General features: G+C 33.4%; 1 protein-coding gene across 2 annotated transcripts in view; it reads left to right on the forward strand.

Moving 5' to 3' along the window:
* The window catches only part of LOC109101455 (5-hydroxytryptamine receptor 4-like), a 102,680-nt gene that overhangs the window by 34,149 nt on the left and 51,340 nt on the right, over positions 1 to 17,191 (forward strand). For both annotated transcript variants that reach the window (XM_042770375.1, XM_042770374.1), the window contains exons 3-4: positions 5,347 to 5,460; positions 13,214 to 13,414. In XM_042770375.1, the coding sequence (XP_042626309.1) occupies positions 5,347 to 5,460; positions 13,214 to 13,414 (315 nt within the window). The remainder of the gene's footprint in view (positions 1 to 5,346; positions 5,461 to 13,213; positions 13,415 to 17,191) is intronic.

Below are 17,191 nucleotides of genomic sequence, written 5' to 3' on the forward strand. Positions count from 1 at the left end.
ATATATTATGCACTATGTCTTTTGACATTATTAATGGCATTGAATTTCAGTTTTTAGTTTGTCATAACTTGCTTAGATAGTTTTATATCAAGGCCCTTTTTTTAGACATATAATATGCACTTGTGACACAAAAGCTGCTAATTAATTTAAATGAGTAATTAGAGAGCATTCCATCATGAAATGTGGTGTTTTGCAGCGAAAGCCAACCAAAGGGACAGCGTGGACCTAATGACCTCAGATCAGCTCGCTGAGTGCTTTGATTGAGCCGCTGTGTTCTGATTGCAGTCTCAGTTCAGTTACATACTCGAGGTCAAAGGTTTCACCAGTCATTACACACACACACAACATGCATAATACCGGGTGAGCAGCCATCTGTAGACATTGATTCTTTTCTCTCTGAGGTTTCCGCTCTTTTGCTGATTTCCTCAATCAACGCAGATTAAACATTCCACAGCTGTGGGAGAACAGGCATTGCATTGTCATTGCCGTGCATTCATCCATTTGAAGTGTGTACATTTTAAAGAACTATGTTCAAATTATTTTTGAGGTTTTAAAAACAAGAGATACTTCTGCCAGCACATCTGTGTGAACCTAAAGAGATAGTTCACCCCAAAATGAAAGTTTGTTGTTAATTTACTTACCCTCAGGCCATCCAGGATGTAGGTCAAGAGTCTTCAAACGGGGGTCCGCAGCTGCACTGCAGGGGTTCTAGCAATTAATATTTGATCACAGATAATTTTGTAAAAAAAAAAAAAAATTAAAACATGGGTAAAAAAATGTCACAAAGTAAATTTTAAATATAAGCTACCTTAAACGAAAGCAAAGGCACTCACAGTTGATACTGTAATGATATAATATTATTGGTGAACAGATTTAGCAAACGCTCCATTATGGTTTTAAGTTTGAGTTCAGAGAACTTGAAATGTTGCTATTTACAGCATGTTTTTGCGGCAGTGAGAAATGTTTGTTGATCTCTTGAATGCAATGGCCAATCAGAGGTGTTTAAGTTGGAATCCACTCACTGCTCCTCCAAAACGCAGGAGTTTGTGCAGTGCTGAGTAATGCTCGCTGTCACGAATTCTCTCTCCTTAACAATGACACAATGTAAGTAAGGGATTCATAATGCAGTGCAGACAACTTCATTGATTTTAATGGAGCATTATGAGATCACGAGTGACTGCTTTGTAAGACTGTAAGATTGAGAGGTCTTTTGCACTTTTGAGGCTATATAGCTAAATTCGTTGAATTGTTTTTCATGCTGCTAAGAGGACTGACAACACATGCTGCAAAGTTTTGGAGGTGACATACACATAAATGCATGATTCACTTTGAAGCTGCAATTGACATAGTGATACTTGCACAGGACAAAACATGGCATGTAAAAACAGATACGCACAATGTAAATGCAGACATTACTAGAAAGAGAGATTACTAGAAAAATTGATTACTAGAACATTTGGATCAGTATTTTATTTTTTTTTTTTTTATTAGCATGACAATAGTAGTGACAGTAGTAGCTTTTCTAGTAACAAGCTGTTTCTTCTTCCAGTGTGTAGCTCTGTAGCATGACAGAAACTGTTTTTGTCACATATTTTGTCACATATGCTGTATATGGGGCATGCAGCCTTAAAGGGATAGTTCAACTTCAGTAGCTGGTCCCCATTGACTTCCATATTATGGAAAAAACACTATCCAAGTCAGTAGGGACTAGCAACTGAAGGTGAACTATCCCTTTAAGGGCCACTGACACAGAATGCATTTTCTGTTCAAAAAGACAAGATCCAGGGTAGTGTTACTTTTTTTTTAACTTGAGCACTGCGTTTTGTAATGGCCTGCCATATGCACACTGTAAAACAATTCAGACCTTTGGACCAAAATTTTCAGGAGATTATTTTGTAACTAATTATGGCCTAATTAAATTTCTCTGAATTGAATTGTATCAGTTGTAGCAACAATCTGTTAACATTTGCTCAATCCAAAATTATATTTTGAGCCAATGGGAAAATGTAATTTACCAAATCATGCTGTTGGTCCAGTTAAATATTTTAAATTGCAGTAGCAATTGTTTATTTCTCATTTTCCCAAAAGAATGTATTTAAAACTGAAATAGGTTAAACTGAATAAGAACACGTATAGTTGACATCACTTTATTAATACATCAACTCCAACACTGGATATTTGGTAAAAAAATAAATAAAGCACAAGATATCTTGATGTGGTAAAGAAAACAAGCAAAATTGGCACTGTATAGTTTTAAAACCTGCAAATATATAAATTACATTAATGACAATGTTCCCATTTATTACATATGACAGGTGACAGAAGTTTCTTGGAGTTAGGACTGAGATATGTAATGTCAATCAATAGAGATTTTGCTTAATCGCTTATATATCACAGTATTGTGAATGCATCCATGCAGCTTTAAGTGGGCAGGACACGAGTACGTTACTGTGTAAAAACATGAAACCAATGAAAACATGAACTCAAATGCAATGCAAAATTTATACCAGGTCCTAAACCAAAACCACTGGATGATAATTTCAGTGCTCAGTACTCAGATCTCATGTCTTGAGTACAACTTATTGCAACTTGCAACTTATTGTCTTCTCTTGGGGATAATGTTAGTTTTGTGTCTTTGCACTGGCTGATTTGGCTCTGCTAGTTTTGCTGCATGTCCATATTTAAATTTATTCCACGTTTTTCTCAGATGCACATATACAGTTTTTTGGATGTAGGACTTGTTCAGCAAAAACTGATTTTCCTTCATGACTAGATTGACTGAGGACAAATAAAAATATCTGGTGAATATATTTGTAATTTTACTGAAGACCTGAAGCTATGATTACCGCAATGCATCTTTTTGTTTGGGGAAAATTAATTGGAAGTCATTTATTTAGCCAGTATTTAATTATCAGTTTTGAAAAAGATGCGAGATATGAATGCAATGGTCAAACACATTTATCTAGTATGTTCACATTTAAAAACAATAGAAAAGTGACTTAATTTAATGTAAAGTGATGTAATGTTTGTTTGTTACATTGCAAAGAAAGAAAGACTTAGTGGCTGCACAGACTGACGACTTGATTGCAGAATGGATTTCTGTGTACTATATAGGCTTCTGTTCAATGATATGGAAGATACGTGTGTTCATTTAATCCTGTCAGTCATATTTCAAGAGCATATGAGGACTCCTTACCTCATTCCAGAGACAACTCTTCTGCCACCCCTCCTCCTCCATGTCTCCTGCTTCAGTTCTTAGCACCTATGATATTAAATTATCCATCTATTTATATTTCGTACTTTACTCCAGTAGTCTGGAGCCCTGCCATAACGGACAGCACACCAAGTGAACCTACAGTATCTCACTCTAGGATTATATCAGCTTGTGAAACAAATAATATACTGTCACAGGAAATAGCAGATCTAAGTGAAAAATCTAAGTAATGGTCATAAAATTCACACCGTCTTGTCTGATTTATTATCATTTGTTTCTTTAAACAACAAATTCACTAGATGTGACAGAAAAGTCGCAGCTAAATCAACACATAAGGGTAACGCTTTATAATAAATATACAGTAACAAAGCACTTAAATAATTAGCAAACTATTAGTTTATAGTTAATTAATAGTTTAGAAACTGTAGTTAATACAATAATACACTATATACAAATAGTGAGTTCTTCAAATTCATTGTCGCACTAAATGACAAAGTTACTGTTTAATTAGCTCATATGTAAAGAATTAAATAGTTTTTTTTTTTTTTAAGTTAACAACTTATTAACAGTAAATAGCTCCCACTTTAGTCACAGAAAATCAGAATGACATTAATTAAGTGCTTTAAACCAGCCTTTATTGGACATAAATTGCATTTGTATTCATTGTTCCTTAAAATGTTTACACATACATTAATACATACAAGCACGCACACACACACAAGCACTCGTGCATTAGGTTTCCATGTTTTATGGACTTTCTATACAAAAAAAATTAAATGAATAATAAGAAGAAATAATTATGTACAAACTGTATATTCTACCCCCTAAAACTACCCTAATCCAAACTGATGTATTTTAACAACATGATCAAATGAATATTTGTATTAATTTCAAACTTATATCATTTGCTTAATGTGTTTGTAAACATTTTAATGAACTCTTAATATTAGTGCAATTGATTGATTTTGATCTTCTGGGATTTGCTTAATGTGTTTGTAAAAATTATAATGACCTCTTATTATTTGACATAACATAACCTAAAATAAAAACAAAAAAATATTAAAATACAATTAATGTCCAATAATAATGTCCACACATTTTCTGATTTTCCATGACCTAACCTAAAGTGAGAACTATGTATGATTAATAAGCATTATCTAACTCTTTACATATGAGATAATTAAACAATGACACTTAATTACTGTGCCAATGAATGAAGAACACACTATTTGTATATAGTCTATAAATATTTTAACTATAACTATTAACTGTAATCTAATAGTTTGCAAATGATTTGTAAATGCTTTCTTACTATATACTTATTATAAAGTGTTACCCACATAACCGTGTTATGTGTTAGACAGGTAGAGCTTTATAGCTCATGAACGACAGAAGTGTCAAACGTTCTGCGGCTGAACTGACTCTTTATCGGGTCTTTATCTCAAATTCCCTGCTGTTCATTAATCTGTAACGAGCGGCAGGGGGTTACCTCTTCCTCCAGCCTGCGGTCACAATAACACGCTTCAGCCTACAATTACATAGTCAGTGTCAATCTTGAGGCAAAACATTGCATCGGATGAGAATTGCATTGGAGTTTATAGGTACAAGAGGCATTTAGATGGTTTTTCTGCCTCTACTGTATACTAGAAAATTATTTTCACAATGCAGTTTAACATCTAATCTAAACTGAATGTAAGTTGAAACTAGAAACGAATGCCTGTAGCAGAAATATAAAGGTTTCAGCTGCTAATCGTTATTGAGCCACCAATGATTAGAAACAATGCCTGTGAGATCTACGTCATCAGTAACCTAAAGAAATGATCTTCTTCATGAGCAGGAATTGTCTTTTTCGATCACTCTGTGTGGGCAATGTGCTTTCTATTCCTGGCCAGTGCTTTTACGCCGCTGTTTCCATGGGAATTGAGGTGTCGAAAGCTGTCTTAAATGTCAACATTTAATAATTAGTGAATCAAACTTGCTGTAAATGCATTACATATATGATTAAAAGTCTGCTGGAACTGAAATGTCTGTGCTATTGTTAGTCCTGTTGAATGGACAAATATCAGTATTTTCATCATTCCATACGATCAAATGATTTTCAGTAAGTCTGTGTCTTCTCTCTGTTACCACAGCAACGGGTTGGCGAAGAGGATTGCTCTCATCAGCTTCTTGTCACTGGTCATGCTCATGAGCGTCCTGGGCAACCTGCTGGTTATGGTGGCCGTCTGCAAGGACCGGCAGCTCAGGTCAGAAACCGCCCATCTCCACCCACAAAAAACATCCCTTTTTAGCATTTCATTTGTGCAGCTCAAGTGAAGTGACATGACTCATGTTCGAGGTAATTCTTACTTGATGGATTTTTTTTTTTCTGGTTTCCCAGAGTTTAAATGTTTAAATGTTAGCTGAATAGCACAGGCCATTCTTGTTATGTGGTATCAATAATATAAAATAATTAAAGTGCTTCTATTATAAGCTAGAGCAAACTGTTTAGATCAAGTTTAGACACTTAAACTTTAATTATAACTGAGAAAATGAAGTGGATGAAAGATAAAGAGCTAAAACTATTTAGTGTTCAGTAAGGGACTGGGTTCGCTTACATGTGTGAACAGATTTTTTTGGGTAATTTTGTCAAACAGATGGAATGTTTTGTTTTAATTGGGTTGTTTATAAACCAGCAAATACCTCAAACATGACAGAATTCCTTAAATCCATGATGTTTTCTGACTAAAAGTGATGTCAATTCCTGGAGGAGGAAGGTTTTTTTTTTTTTTTAGTAGTAAGATCTTACATAAGACCTTCGGGGAAAAGCATACATTGACAGATTGTAACAATGCTGCAAAAAAATAATAAATAAATAATAATATATATATATATATATATATATATATATATATATATATATATATATATATATATGGTTCAAACCATCAGATAAGATGTTGGTACGTGACCAGAAGACTTCAACATCCTGTAGCAATTACCTTCTGATTGTGATTAAAATAAAACTAATATGTTGCAATATTACTAATATGATGAATTGTGAGATTAATATTTTATCCAAAATTTTATAAATTAAGATGTGCAATACCATTCAGAAGAATGGGGGTGATATATATATATATATATATATATATATATATATATATATATATATATATATATATATATTAGGGCTGTCAAATGATTAATCACGATTAATCACATCCAAAATAAAAGTTTTGTTTACATAATATATGTGTGTATACTGTGTATATTTATTATGTATATATAAATACACACACATGCATGTATATATTTAAGAAGAATATGTTATGTTTATATATTAAATATATTTATATATAATATAAAATATAAGAATATAAATATATAATGTATATACATGTAAATATTTTCTCTAAATATATAATTTATGTGTGTGTATTTATATATACATAATAAATATACCCTGTACACATACATATATTATGTAAAATAATGCATTGCATTACTTTATAAATACATAAAAAAACCGTTCTACACCCCCAATATATATATATATATATATATATATAAATATATAAAGTTTTTTTTTTTAACTCTCTCCCACAAACCATTCTTTCATTTAATCCTCTTCTGCTCACCAAGGCTGCATTTATTTGATCAAAAGTACAATAATATTGTTACAGTTTCTAATTGAACATATTTTAAAATTTAACAAAATTATATAGTCAAAACTGAAATTCAAAAACCATAACTCCAGTCTTCAGTGTCACGTGATCCTTCAGAAACCATTCTAATATGATGACTTGTTGCTCAAGAAACATTTCTTGTTATTATTAATGTTGAAAACCGTTGTGTTGCTTAATATGTTTGTGGAAAAGGTGATACATTTTTCAGGATTCTGTAGGTTTCTTTTGTCTCTTAAGTCTGGAGGCACCCGTGTGTTTTTCCTTTAAGAAATGTCTGAAGTCATGAAAGGTAACCATTCATCAAGGTTACCAAGAAACTCTTTGTAGTGTCAAAGAGCGAGTCATGCACTGAATATTACGTAATTTTGGTAGTGATTTAAAAAAACGTAATTTATTTCTGTGATCAAAAATAGCATCATAACTCCAGTCTCCGTGTCACGTGATCCAGAATGTTCTAATATGTCTCAAAAACATTTCTGGTTATTATTAATGTTGAAAACCCGTTGTGTTTGCTTAATATCTCAAGAAAGCGAGTCACTGGTTCTTAAAATTTCAATGTTGAAAACCGTTGTGTTGCTTAAATATGTTGTTTGAAAGGTGATACCTCTCTTAAGTCGGGCATCTGAAAGTCATGAAAGGTAACCATTCTTGAAACTCTTTAGTGTCAAAGAGCACACAATACACAGGTTAATGGTTCCTCGGGCAATTGTCAGTGTCTCTGGCAACAGGGTTTTTTATACAAGAATATCATTGTTTAACAGTGTCTCTGGCAACAGGGTTTTTTTTTTTGTTGTTTTGTTTTTTATTAGTTTAGCAGTTCACCCACTCATAAACACTTATACATAGCCTCTTTGGGTTTCATTTCAGTGGCTAATTAGCAGCTTGTTAATTACCTCTTTCTGAGTGCTGCAGGGTTCTTGGAAAACTATGCAATTGTTTTTGAATCAATGAAAGCTGAATGGAGCTCTGAGTCCATTATTAACAGAAATAGTCCATGTCTGACAGGAAACAACAGTGCTTGTTTGCTTAAGCACCAGATCTCCACCCACACTGTATCATATCTCACTGTCTCACCATCATCTCAGACTGTCTAGAAAGTGTCAACATCACAAATGTGCAATTCTAAGGAAGCCACTGATGTGGCCAGAGACGGATATCTGAAGCAGCAAATTCCTCTTTGAAAATGGTTCTTAGATACATAAAGGGATAGTTATGCCATCATTTACTTAACCTCATGTCAGTCCAAACCTGTATGACTTTCATTCTTCTGTGGAAGATAAAAGAATATATTTTGAAGCATGTTAGTAACCAGTTGTGCAAACAAACAGTTTTGGTCCCCATTGACTTCCATTTTATGGACAAAAAAATTACATTTCACACCATGTAGTGTGTGTGTGTGTGTGTGTGTGTGTGTTCCACCTGTAATGCTGACAAAATAACCTATTTTTTTTACTTGATTCTTGTATATATGTATATAAATATATATATATATATATATATATATATATATATATATATATATATATATATATATATATATATATATATATATCTTTATATATATCTTTATTTGACCCTCTAAGTTTTTCACTCACTATTCTAATTCTATAAAAAAAAATGTAACTACCTTTCTAATCTTTTTGTATCCTATCTATTTTTCTTTTCATTTATAATACAATTATAAAAAAGACCTCTATCACTAGCTTGCTCTATTCTTTTTCTATTCTATCTGTTTTCTTTTTATTTATTATATTATTTAAAAGCCCTTGCTATGTATACTGTGTTTAGGCTAACTGAGACTTGTTATAGCACTTATATATCATTGCTCTTTTGTTGTTTTTGATTGCTTCCATTGTCCTCATTTGTAAGTCGCTTTGGATAAAAGCGTATGCCAAACAACTAAATGTAAATGTAATGTAAATATATATATATATATTACGTACTATTAGAAAGTTCCAACAACTAAAATAGGAACACAAGTGATGTATTTCAAAGCAGCTTTTCCATTATAATAGCTGCACAGATACAGGTTTCTCAGAGTGCTGGAATTCCCAATATGCACTGAGGCATGAATAAATAATAATGGTTGTTATCATTATAATAATATGATTTTGTTATCATTCTTGTGATGTCAAGATGAGTTTGTCAGACTCAAAATGACGAGTTAGTTGTTTTTCTTGTGAAGGTCTATGTGTAGGGTTTTTTTTTTTTTTTTTTTTTTTTTGGTTTTATGAGTTGACGTGATGGTAAGTATTGTTAGTAGTTTAAGACACCAAACAAAAGGAAGCATCAGATGAACATTATGATTAGCATTAGATTAAAGGAAACATTAGATGAAGCACATAATATGATTTAAAACAAATTAAAAGAAACAATGAACTGGCTGTTTTTGAGTTGACACAATTTAAATTGAAATAAAAAGGCTCAAATACAGTGTTAGGGTTCAGTACAATTTATTATTATTATTATTATAAATTATTATTATGAATTTATATTGTTTAAAGAAATAAATTATTTTATTAAGAAAAAAAGGATCAAAAGGGACGGTAAAAACATATGTAATATTATAAAAGATTTCCATTTCAAATAAATGTGGTTCTATTTATCAACCTGTCCTGAAAAAATAAAATAAATCTTTCACAGCTTCCACAAAAATATTTCCTAAGCAGCAAATCAGCTTATTAGAATGATTTCTGAAGGATCATGTGACACTAAATGCTTACAACACAGGAATAAATTACATTTGAAAATATATTACAGTAGAAAACAGTTATTTTAAATCAAATAATATTTCACTGTATTTACTGTATTTGTGATCAAATATGAGCAGCCATAGTGAGAGTAAGAGACTTCTTTTAAACTAATAAAAAAACTTACACATTTGATATAACACTGTATAGTGTTCATTTCATTGCTTTAAGGTTGCATGATGGCAAGTTTTAAGACAACTTCACATTTAAGTTCACTCAAATTGAATTAATAAAATCATGCAAACTGTTGCTTTCATGTTTTATATCCTATGAACACAGCGTTTAGGGAGCTCTGTAAGTTCCATCGGTTTCTGAAGTCTCTCAAGCCTGGAAGCTGCACTAGGCTTCTTATCTCCTCAAACGTCATGCCACACATCACTTCAGACATTCCTTCCTCTTTTTCACATACTATACTTCCCTCTGATTTATAAATTGCTTATCCTGTCTCATACCACCCAGATTCCTTCACTCAAGGGGCATGATTCCACTCCACCACCTGTGTAATGCTTATCTGATAATAGTCGTTGTCGTTAAGAAGACTCAAAGAGCACGTCACAATTCAAAAGTTATGTCACGACGGTACTGAAAAAGTCTTTAAAACAGGCTGCCCTCCATACATCTGGTGCCATTTTGCTTTAATGATGCATCCAAAAGGGATTTGTAAATACTGACACACTATCTGATGGTGTATTTTTCGGATGCGTATTGCTTTTCATTCTTAAAAATTGGCATCAAATGTGCATGAAAGCCAATCAGTGCCCCTCTCTGCATTCTTTCAGAGATGTATATTGTTGACAGGCAGCTGGTATGTGGATTTTATGCCATGTTATGGTTAGGTGACAGAATGATTTCAGCCTATTAATGCTTCTCAGTGAGCTCTGTATAGGTCTGTGTGTGTTCAGAAGCTCCAGCGAGAGTTTTATTACTCATTAATAGGGTACCCAGAGCTCTGGAGAGCCTCAAGGGCAGCGAACATTATGACAACCTATCAACAATGTACCACACACATAGAACATACACGTTCAGCAGAGGAAACACATCTCTAGCTGCTGTGTTTACATCCATTATTAAATTTAAAGGGGTAGTTCATCCACAAGTGGACAACTTTTATGATACTTCCATAGTGATGTTTGTGCACATTTTCCTAAACGCCTTTCCCTAAAATTTCCAAAAAGAGAATAAATATTTGGGTCATTTTATAATTTAGTGAACATTTCAAGTCCATTGATGATAATTCTATTTTTTTCTATCCTTTTTCTTCAGAAATATCATGTGTTATCCTTTAAGAGAGTGCATAATATAATCTCACACTTGTATTTTGTGCACCCTGTTTTGCAGTTTTCTTGAAATTGCTTTTATAGTTTTTTAAATTGAAGTTTTTGCAATGTCTGCTTTTTAATTGATGAGTCTTGAGTTCAAATTAATAACAAATTTAAATCAAATTTATAATTTATATCTATATTACATTTGAATTTGTATATCTAAATACCTTAAACATTTTAGATTTTAGTTTAGATTTTCTCTGTTATGTCATATTACTAACTTAAAAATTACTGAAAAATAAAAAATGGTTTATCACAAAACCATGTGACCAGCATCATGTGATGTAACTTTCCTCTGGGGCAGACATTTTGAACACGTTATGCTAAGTGTCTTCTTCATTTTTTCTATATTTGATCTCCAGTGACCTATTGTCAAGTAGTATATTACCTGTTGAGGAGTAATTTTCTTATTTTAATTCAAATAAATATTTTAAAAATATATATATATTTAGGTTAACTTGATCAAGAAAATGATATTTGGTTAGCCAAGACAATGCCCGCCACTGAAGTTCTCAAAGCTGCACAATGAATCTCTTATTAACATTGCATCTACACTTTGTTATAATGAGATGATTTGTGCTGAACACAACATCTAAACAAAAACTGTGATGATGTAAGTGGTGAGTGGATTCTAACTTAAAGGCCTCTGATTGGCTGTTGGGTTCAAGAAATCAACAGATATGTCTGTGATTGGATACATTGCTCAACGCTCTAAAATATGTTGAAATAGAAACCGATCTCCAGAGCACAAACCATAAACTACTGGATAGTTTGCCAAATCTGCAATGAATTGCCATTATTACAGCAATAACTGAGGGTGCTATTGATTTCGTTTGAGGGTTAGTACCCTCTAGCACCCCCGTAGAACCGGGCCTGGTATGAGCGCGATCTCGAATGTGTTTTTGATTTTATACAGAAAAAAGTTCCAATCAAAGTCAAAGCAGAACATTTGTGCATCTCAGAGAAACACTGCAGTGTTTCGTTCCTGAATGAATCTGTTTTTGAACAAATTATTTGAGTCAGTATACATTTGAAAAGAGAGTCACTTGCTTCTAAATGAATCAGCTGTTGAACGACGAATCGTTTAAATGAATGATTCAATGAATCGCTCATTATAACAGGAATTTGCCGTCACCTACTGGTGGTTTAAGTGTCATGTTTATTTATCCATGAAAGGCTTAAACCAGCCAATTACCAGCACAAAAACACACTCTGCAAAATATTGTATAATTACCATTATCAGAAAAATCCCCAAAAATATTGAGATATCAATATGAGTTTTTTTTTTTTTTTTTTTTTGACAATATCGCACACCCCTAATATCAGCTGAAACCAATATTTTTCCCCCAATTTTATTAAAGGGGTCATATGACGTTGCTAAAAAAATATATTATTTTGTGTATTGGGTGTAATGCAATGTGTTTATGCAGTTTAAGGTTCAAAAAACACATTATACACAACATACAGTATAGTATCTCCTCTACTCCACACCCCACCTAAACGCATCGATTTTATACATTTTACAAAGCTCATCGTTTTGAACAGCGTGGTGTGCTCTGATTGGCCGGCTATACTGTGTGTTGTGATTAGCCGAATACCTCAAGCGTGTGATGGAAACGTTACGCCCCTTACCAGGTTCATGAAACTTTCCTCCATAAAATGTGCTGCACACACTCGAATATTTGGGTTGAACTGTTCTGGAACAGTGTTGTAAATAAAACTTAACCACTGATTTCTAGTTGTGTCCTCTTTTGAAAGGCCAAACAAAAAGTAGTTTTGCTTTCACAATGAAACACACAACGTCTACACAACATCGCGGTGGCAGCAATACTACAGCGAGAATCAAAGTTACGCCTTCTTTGCGTCTACATTTGGGTGGTGTTATGCAAATCTTCCCACACAGTGACATAGACATGTGGGGGCGTGTTTGAACGAGGCATTTTAGGAAGGCGTGGATGATCGTTCACTTTTATAAAAAATATTGCTTTGGGTTTGAGACTTCAATCTTTGCGACTTTACTGAACTTCTGTATGCACAAACAGCTTTTAACACTCCAAAGTCAAAGGAAAACATGAAATCGCATCATATGACCCCTTTAACTTAAACCAGTTGTGAGTTTTATTGAGAATTCATACTGTATTATTTTTCACTTTTTCCTCATGTGAAGTGCACCTAAGTTATACAATGAAAGATTTTTTTTTTTTTCAGCTGAATTCATAAAAAGAAGACATGTGCATATGCTTTTTGTTTGTCCCGCAGGAAAATCAAAACCAACTACTTCATCGTCTCGCTGGCGTTTGCTGACCTGCTGGTGTCAGTGCTGGTGATGCCGTTTGGTGCCATAGAATTAATCCATCAGAACTGGATCTACGGTGAGACCTTCTGCCTGGTCCGCACCTCTCTGGACGTGCTGCTGACCACTGCCTCCATCTTACACCTGTGCTGCATATCCCTCGACAGGTAAAAAAACAAACACCCATTTCATTTCAGGATTCTCATTGCGTATAAATCAAGTGCTATGAATTGAAATTCCATAAATGTATAGACTTGACACATGACTGCAGTTGCTGTTGTCATAGCAGCCATTAATTGTTTCGCCACAGAGGACGAGCACTTGAGAATTTAGTTCTGTGAACTGTGTAGGGATGCTGTTTCCATGGTGATCTATGTGCGGCCACACAAAGTCCCTTGCCAAGTAAATCGTCCACCAACACTAAGATTACGAACCTAATAACTCTTAGAGTCAAGCAACAGGCAAACGGTTAAAAATATGTGAAATGTGACTGAGGAACATCTTGTAGTTGAACAGTGGGGTTTTCAGACTAGAGGATCACAAAGAGATGCTAATGGCTCCAAGGAACATTTGAGAGAGAGAGATAGAGAGAGAGAAACTTTTTTAGGCACTGGATGTTCAAGAAACATTTTTTGTTATTATCAGTGTTGAAAGTGCTGCTTAATATTTTTGTGGAAATCGTAATTTATTTTTTCAGGATAATTTGATTAATAGAGAGTTTAAGATAACATAATTTATTTGAAATTACAAACCTTTTGTAAAAATCTAATTTGTATTATTTTGAAAAAAATTTATATATATATATGTATGTATGTATGTGTATATATATATATATATATATATATATATATATATATATATATATATATATATCATACATACATATATATATATATAAATTTTTACCAAATTTGATGTCATTTACAGTTTTATTATTTCTAGGTGGAAAATAATTGCAATTATTTTCATCTATTAACAGGTTTTAATAGTAAGAAATGTAAAAAAAAATACACCTGACATTACTCTCATAGTACATTGTCAAAAGATGCCAACCTGATTGAAAGTAAATATAAAAATACTTTTAAATATTATAATAATTTACTACTTTAATTTGATTGGACTTTAGTACAGTGACAGAATTTGTATGTGATAAACCTTTCAATAATTTTATTAAATTAATTAATAGTTTTCATTTAAGTAATTCAAATAATTATATTAAAAATATAAACATTTTAAGTTTTAGAAGCAACATGACATTTTCTTTAAAATATCAAGCAATGTTTTTTTTAATAAATCAGTTTTTATACATGAAAGTATATACCTTTATTTTAGGAAAGGTGTCCTGCACAGGGGATCAGCATATTTGATAGTCCAAAACATATGAAAATCTCAGATGTAGCACATGCTTTTATGCAAAGCAACTTAAAGTAGTCCTATTATAGAAAAAATCCCCTGGATCAGCCTGGAGTTAAGTGCTTTACTCAAGGGCACATTAGTGACGGTATGGATAAACCATTTTTGTATTCAGTTTTGCATATGTTTATGATTTACAATACATAAATGCTGTAACTTTCATGAAAGATCGTTGTTCTTTGTGAAACATTAAGGTTGTTTGTAAAAGTGTCTGCAATTTTGCTCTGCTTCAGTCCACTTGGCTAGCGCTTGGTGCTTTTAAAGAATTACTGTAATAACCACAAGAGCAAACAACAAAAAAATACAGGAACCACAAGAGTAACCAAGTGTGCCATGTTTTTCTCAGTCTGAGCTTATCTATATTTTTCTGAGTATAACTTTAATGGATAATTTGTTTAAACTCTGTGAATGGACATTCAACTGTAATCCGTTTAATGCTTTGACATTCTGTTTAGTTTCTGTCCTTGTTGCCGTCAGAAGCAAGCGTTCCATCGTGAATAATAAAAGGAGAAAATAAGAGGTACTCGACACGGTTTAGCATCTCGAGCATCTTGTGTGACACTGGCACATTGTAAAGCTACTCCATTTAGCTCCTCAGTAAAGCACTAAGTTTGCATGAACCACCCTTTCAGCTCTGGCCCTTTACACCAGAGTGATGCATTAGACCTCAGCGCTGATATTCAGGATGAGCTTTGAGTGCTCAGCTGCTTCCCTGGATTACGTCATTCGGCCCCTGAAGTCACGCAGGCTGCCTTCCAATGCCTCGCTCGTTAAAGGGGGCCTGAGGGCACATCGAGAGGAGGGGACTCATAATATTTGGTTTGCTGTTTCTTTGTTTGACGTGTACCTCTCTCTCTCTCTCTTTCTTTATTCTGGCCTATGTTTTCACTGAGTTGAGCGTCGAATAATGATGTGACTGTCTAGTTGCTACATATTTCTTCTAGTAGTTATCTTTATGCCATCATAAGCTGCTTTTGATGCAATGGCCATCATGTACAAATTTATTTAAAGGGAGAGTTCACCCAAAAAGGAAAAATCTGTCATCATTTATGCACACTCAAGCTGTTCCAAACATGTATGACTTTCTTTTATCTGTTGGGCACAAAAATGAAGAAGATTTTGAAGTAACTGAACAGCTATGGGAAAAAAAATATATGAAAATAAATGACAATTAATTCGATGAGTTGAAGTAATGGAAAGACATACTGTAGAAGAGTGTCTTTTTGACCCAGTAGAGTAGAGTACAGCTCATATATGTGTGTTTTATTTATGTTGAAATATGGTCAAAGTGTGCTGCTGAATGTACTGACATGCATATATGGTAAGCTAAAATATGCTTTCATGTAATTTCTATTGAACATTGTATGGCATGTATTTTTAAATATATTTGTAATTACACATCTGTAATGATGAAGTTACAATTTAGTACATGACTTTCAATGTAATACTGAATAACACCCTACAGATAAAATTATAATCAATTATAAACAAAATAATTACTGTACTGTACCTTTTAATTTAACATTATTACAAAGTGCACTTTTTGAAAGTGTTATTTCTATATTATATTTTCTGCAAATACAGTTTTTAAAAAATATACTTTTAAGATTTGAAGTACGAGTGAACTTAGTGCACTTCTTTTCACAAGGGATATTTCAATATAAAATAATTTTATTTTAGACAGACAACTGGAGCCACCATATACAGTAATAATAGAAACTTAGGGGCTTGTACATAGTCGACTTACAAGTAAGAGCTCATGAATGGAACACTTCCAGATTAGGCAAAAGGAGAAACTTAGCCGAAAGTCCAAGCTGCTCTATTCCCTGTGTGACCAGGGTTTATCAAGCTCCGAAAACAGTCCAAAAACACCATAAACACATCTAAGTAGTTCATATGACTTGTGCAATATATTCTAAGTCATATGAAGCCATTTGTGTTGAAAACAGACTTAAAATAAAGTATATTAATGCATAGTTACAAAAATGTGGCCAATGTTTGTGCTTGATTGTTTGAGGGTTGTAAAAATAAAAAATAAAAAAATAGGAAGAGATTTTTATGCTACTCTGTTCATTATCTCTGTGTTTCTGTTCATCTTGTCTTTCCTGCTACTACTGTATTTATCGCATCCACGCTCCACTTGGCATCAACTCTCGTGCCATTGTTTGGATTTCATAAAAACTGTAATATTTTCCTGAGTACGAAGGAATGGAGCGGTTCCAGTCAACTTGGCTACAGGCGGCACTTACTGCAATCATGGATCTCGTGCAAGGGAAATGGCACCCTTACCAGCTATTTCACAAGTCATTTGCCCTTCTGAGTTTTGACAGTGAGGCTGGCCGGGTGTCCTTCAGGCACTCACTTAGCACATACAGCAATGATAGCCATGTCCTCTCAATTTAGACTGTGTGAAATGCGTTCCGTCTTGTTCTTAAAAGCTGTTTTCTCCCATGTAATTTTTCTTCGGCCTTTGGGTTAGTAGCAGTCTCTTCTCATTTCTCACACAAACCTCACGCGCCGAGCAGCATGTG

This window comes from Cyprinus carpio, chromosome A14, assembly GCF_018340385.1.
Source record: "Cyprinus carpio isolate SPL01 chromosome A14, ASM1834038v1, whole genome shotgun sequence".
Lineage (NCBI taxonomy): Eukaryota > Metazoa > Chordata > Actinopteri > Cypriniformes > Cyprinidae > Cyprinus > Cyprinus carpio.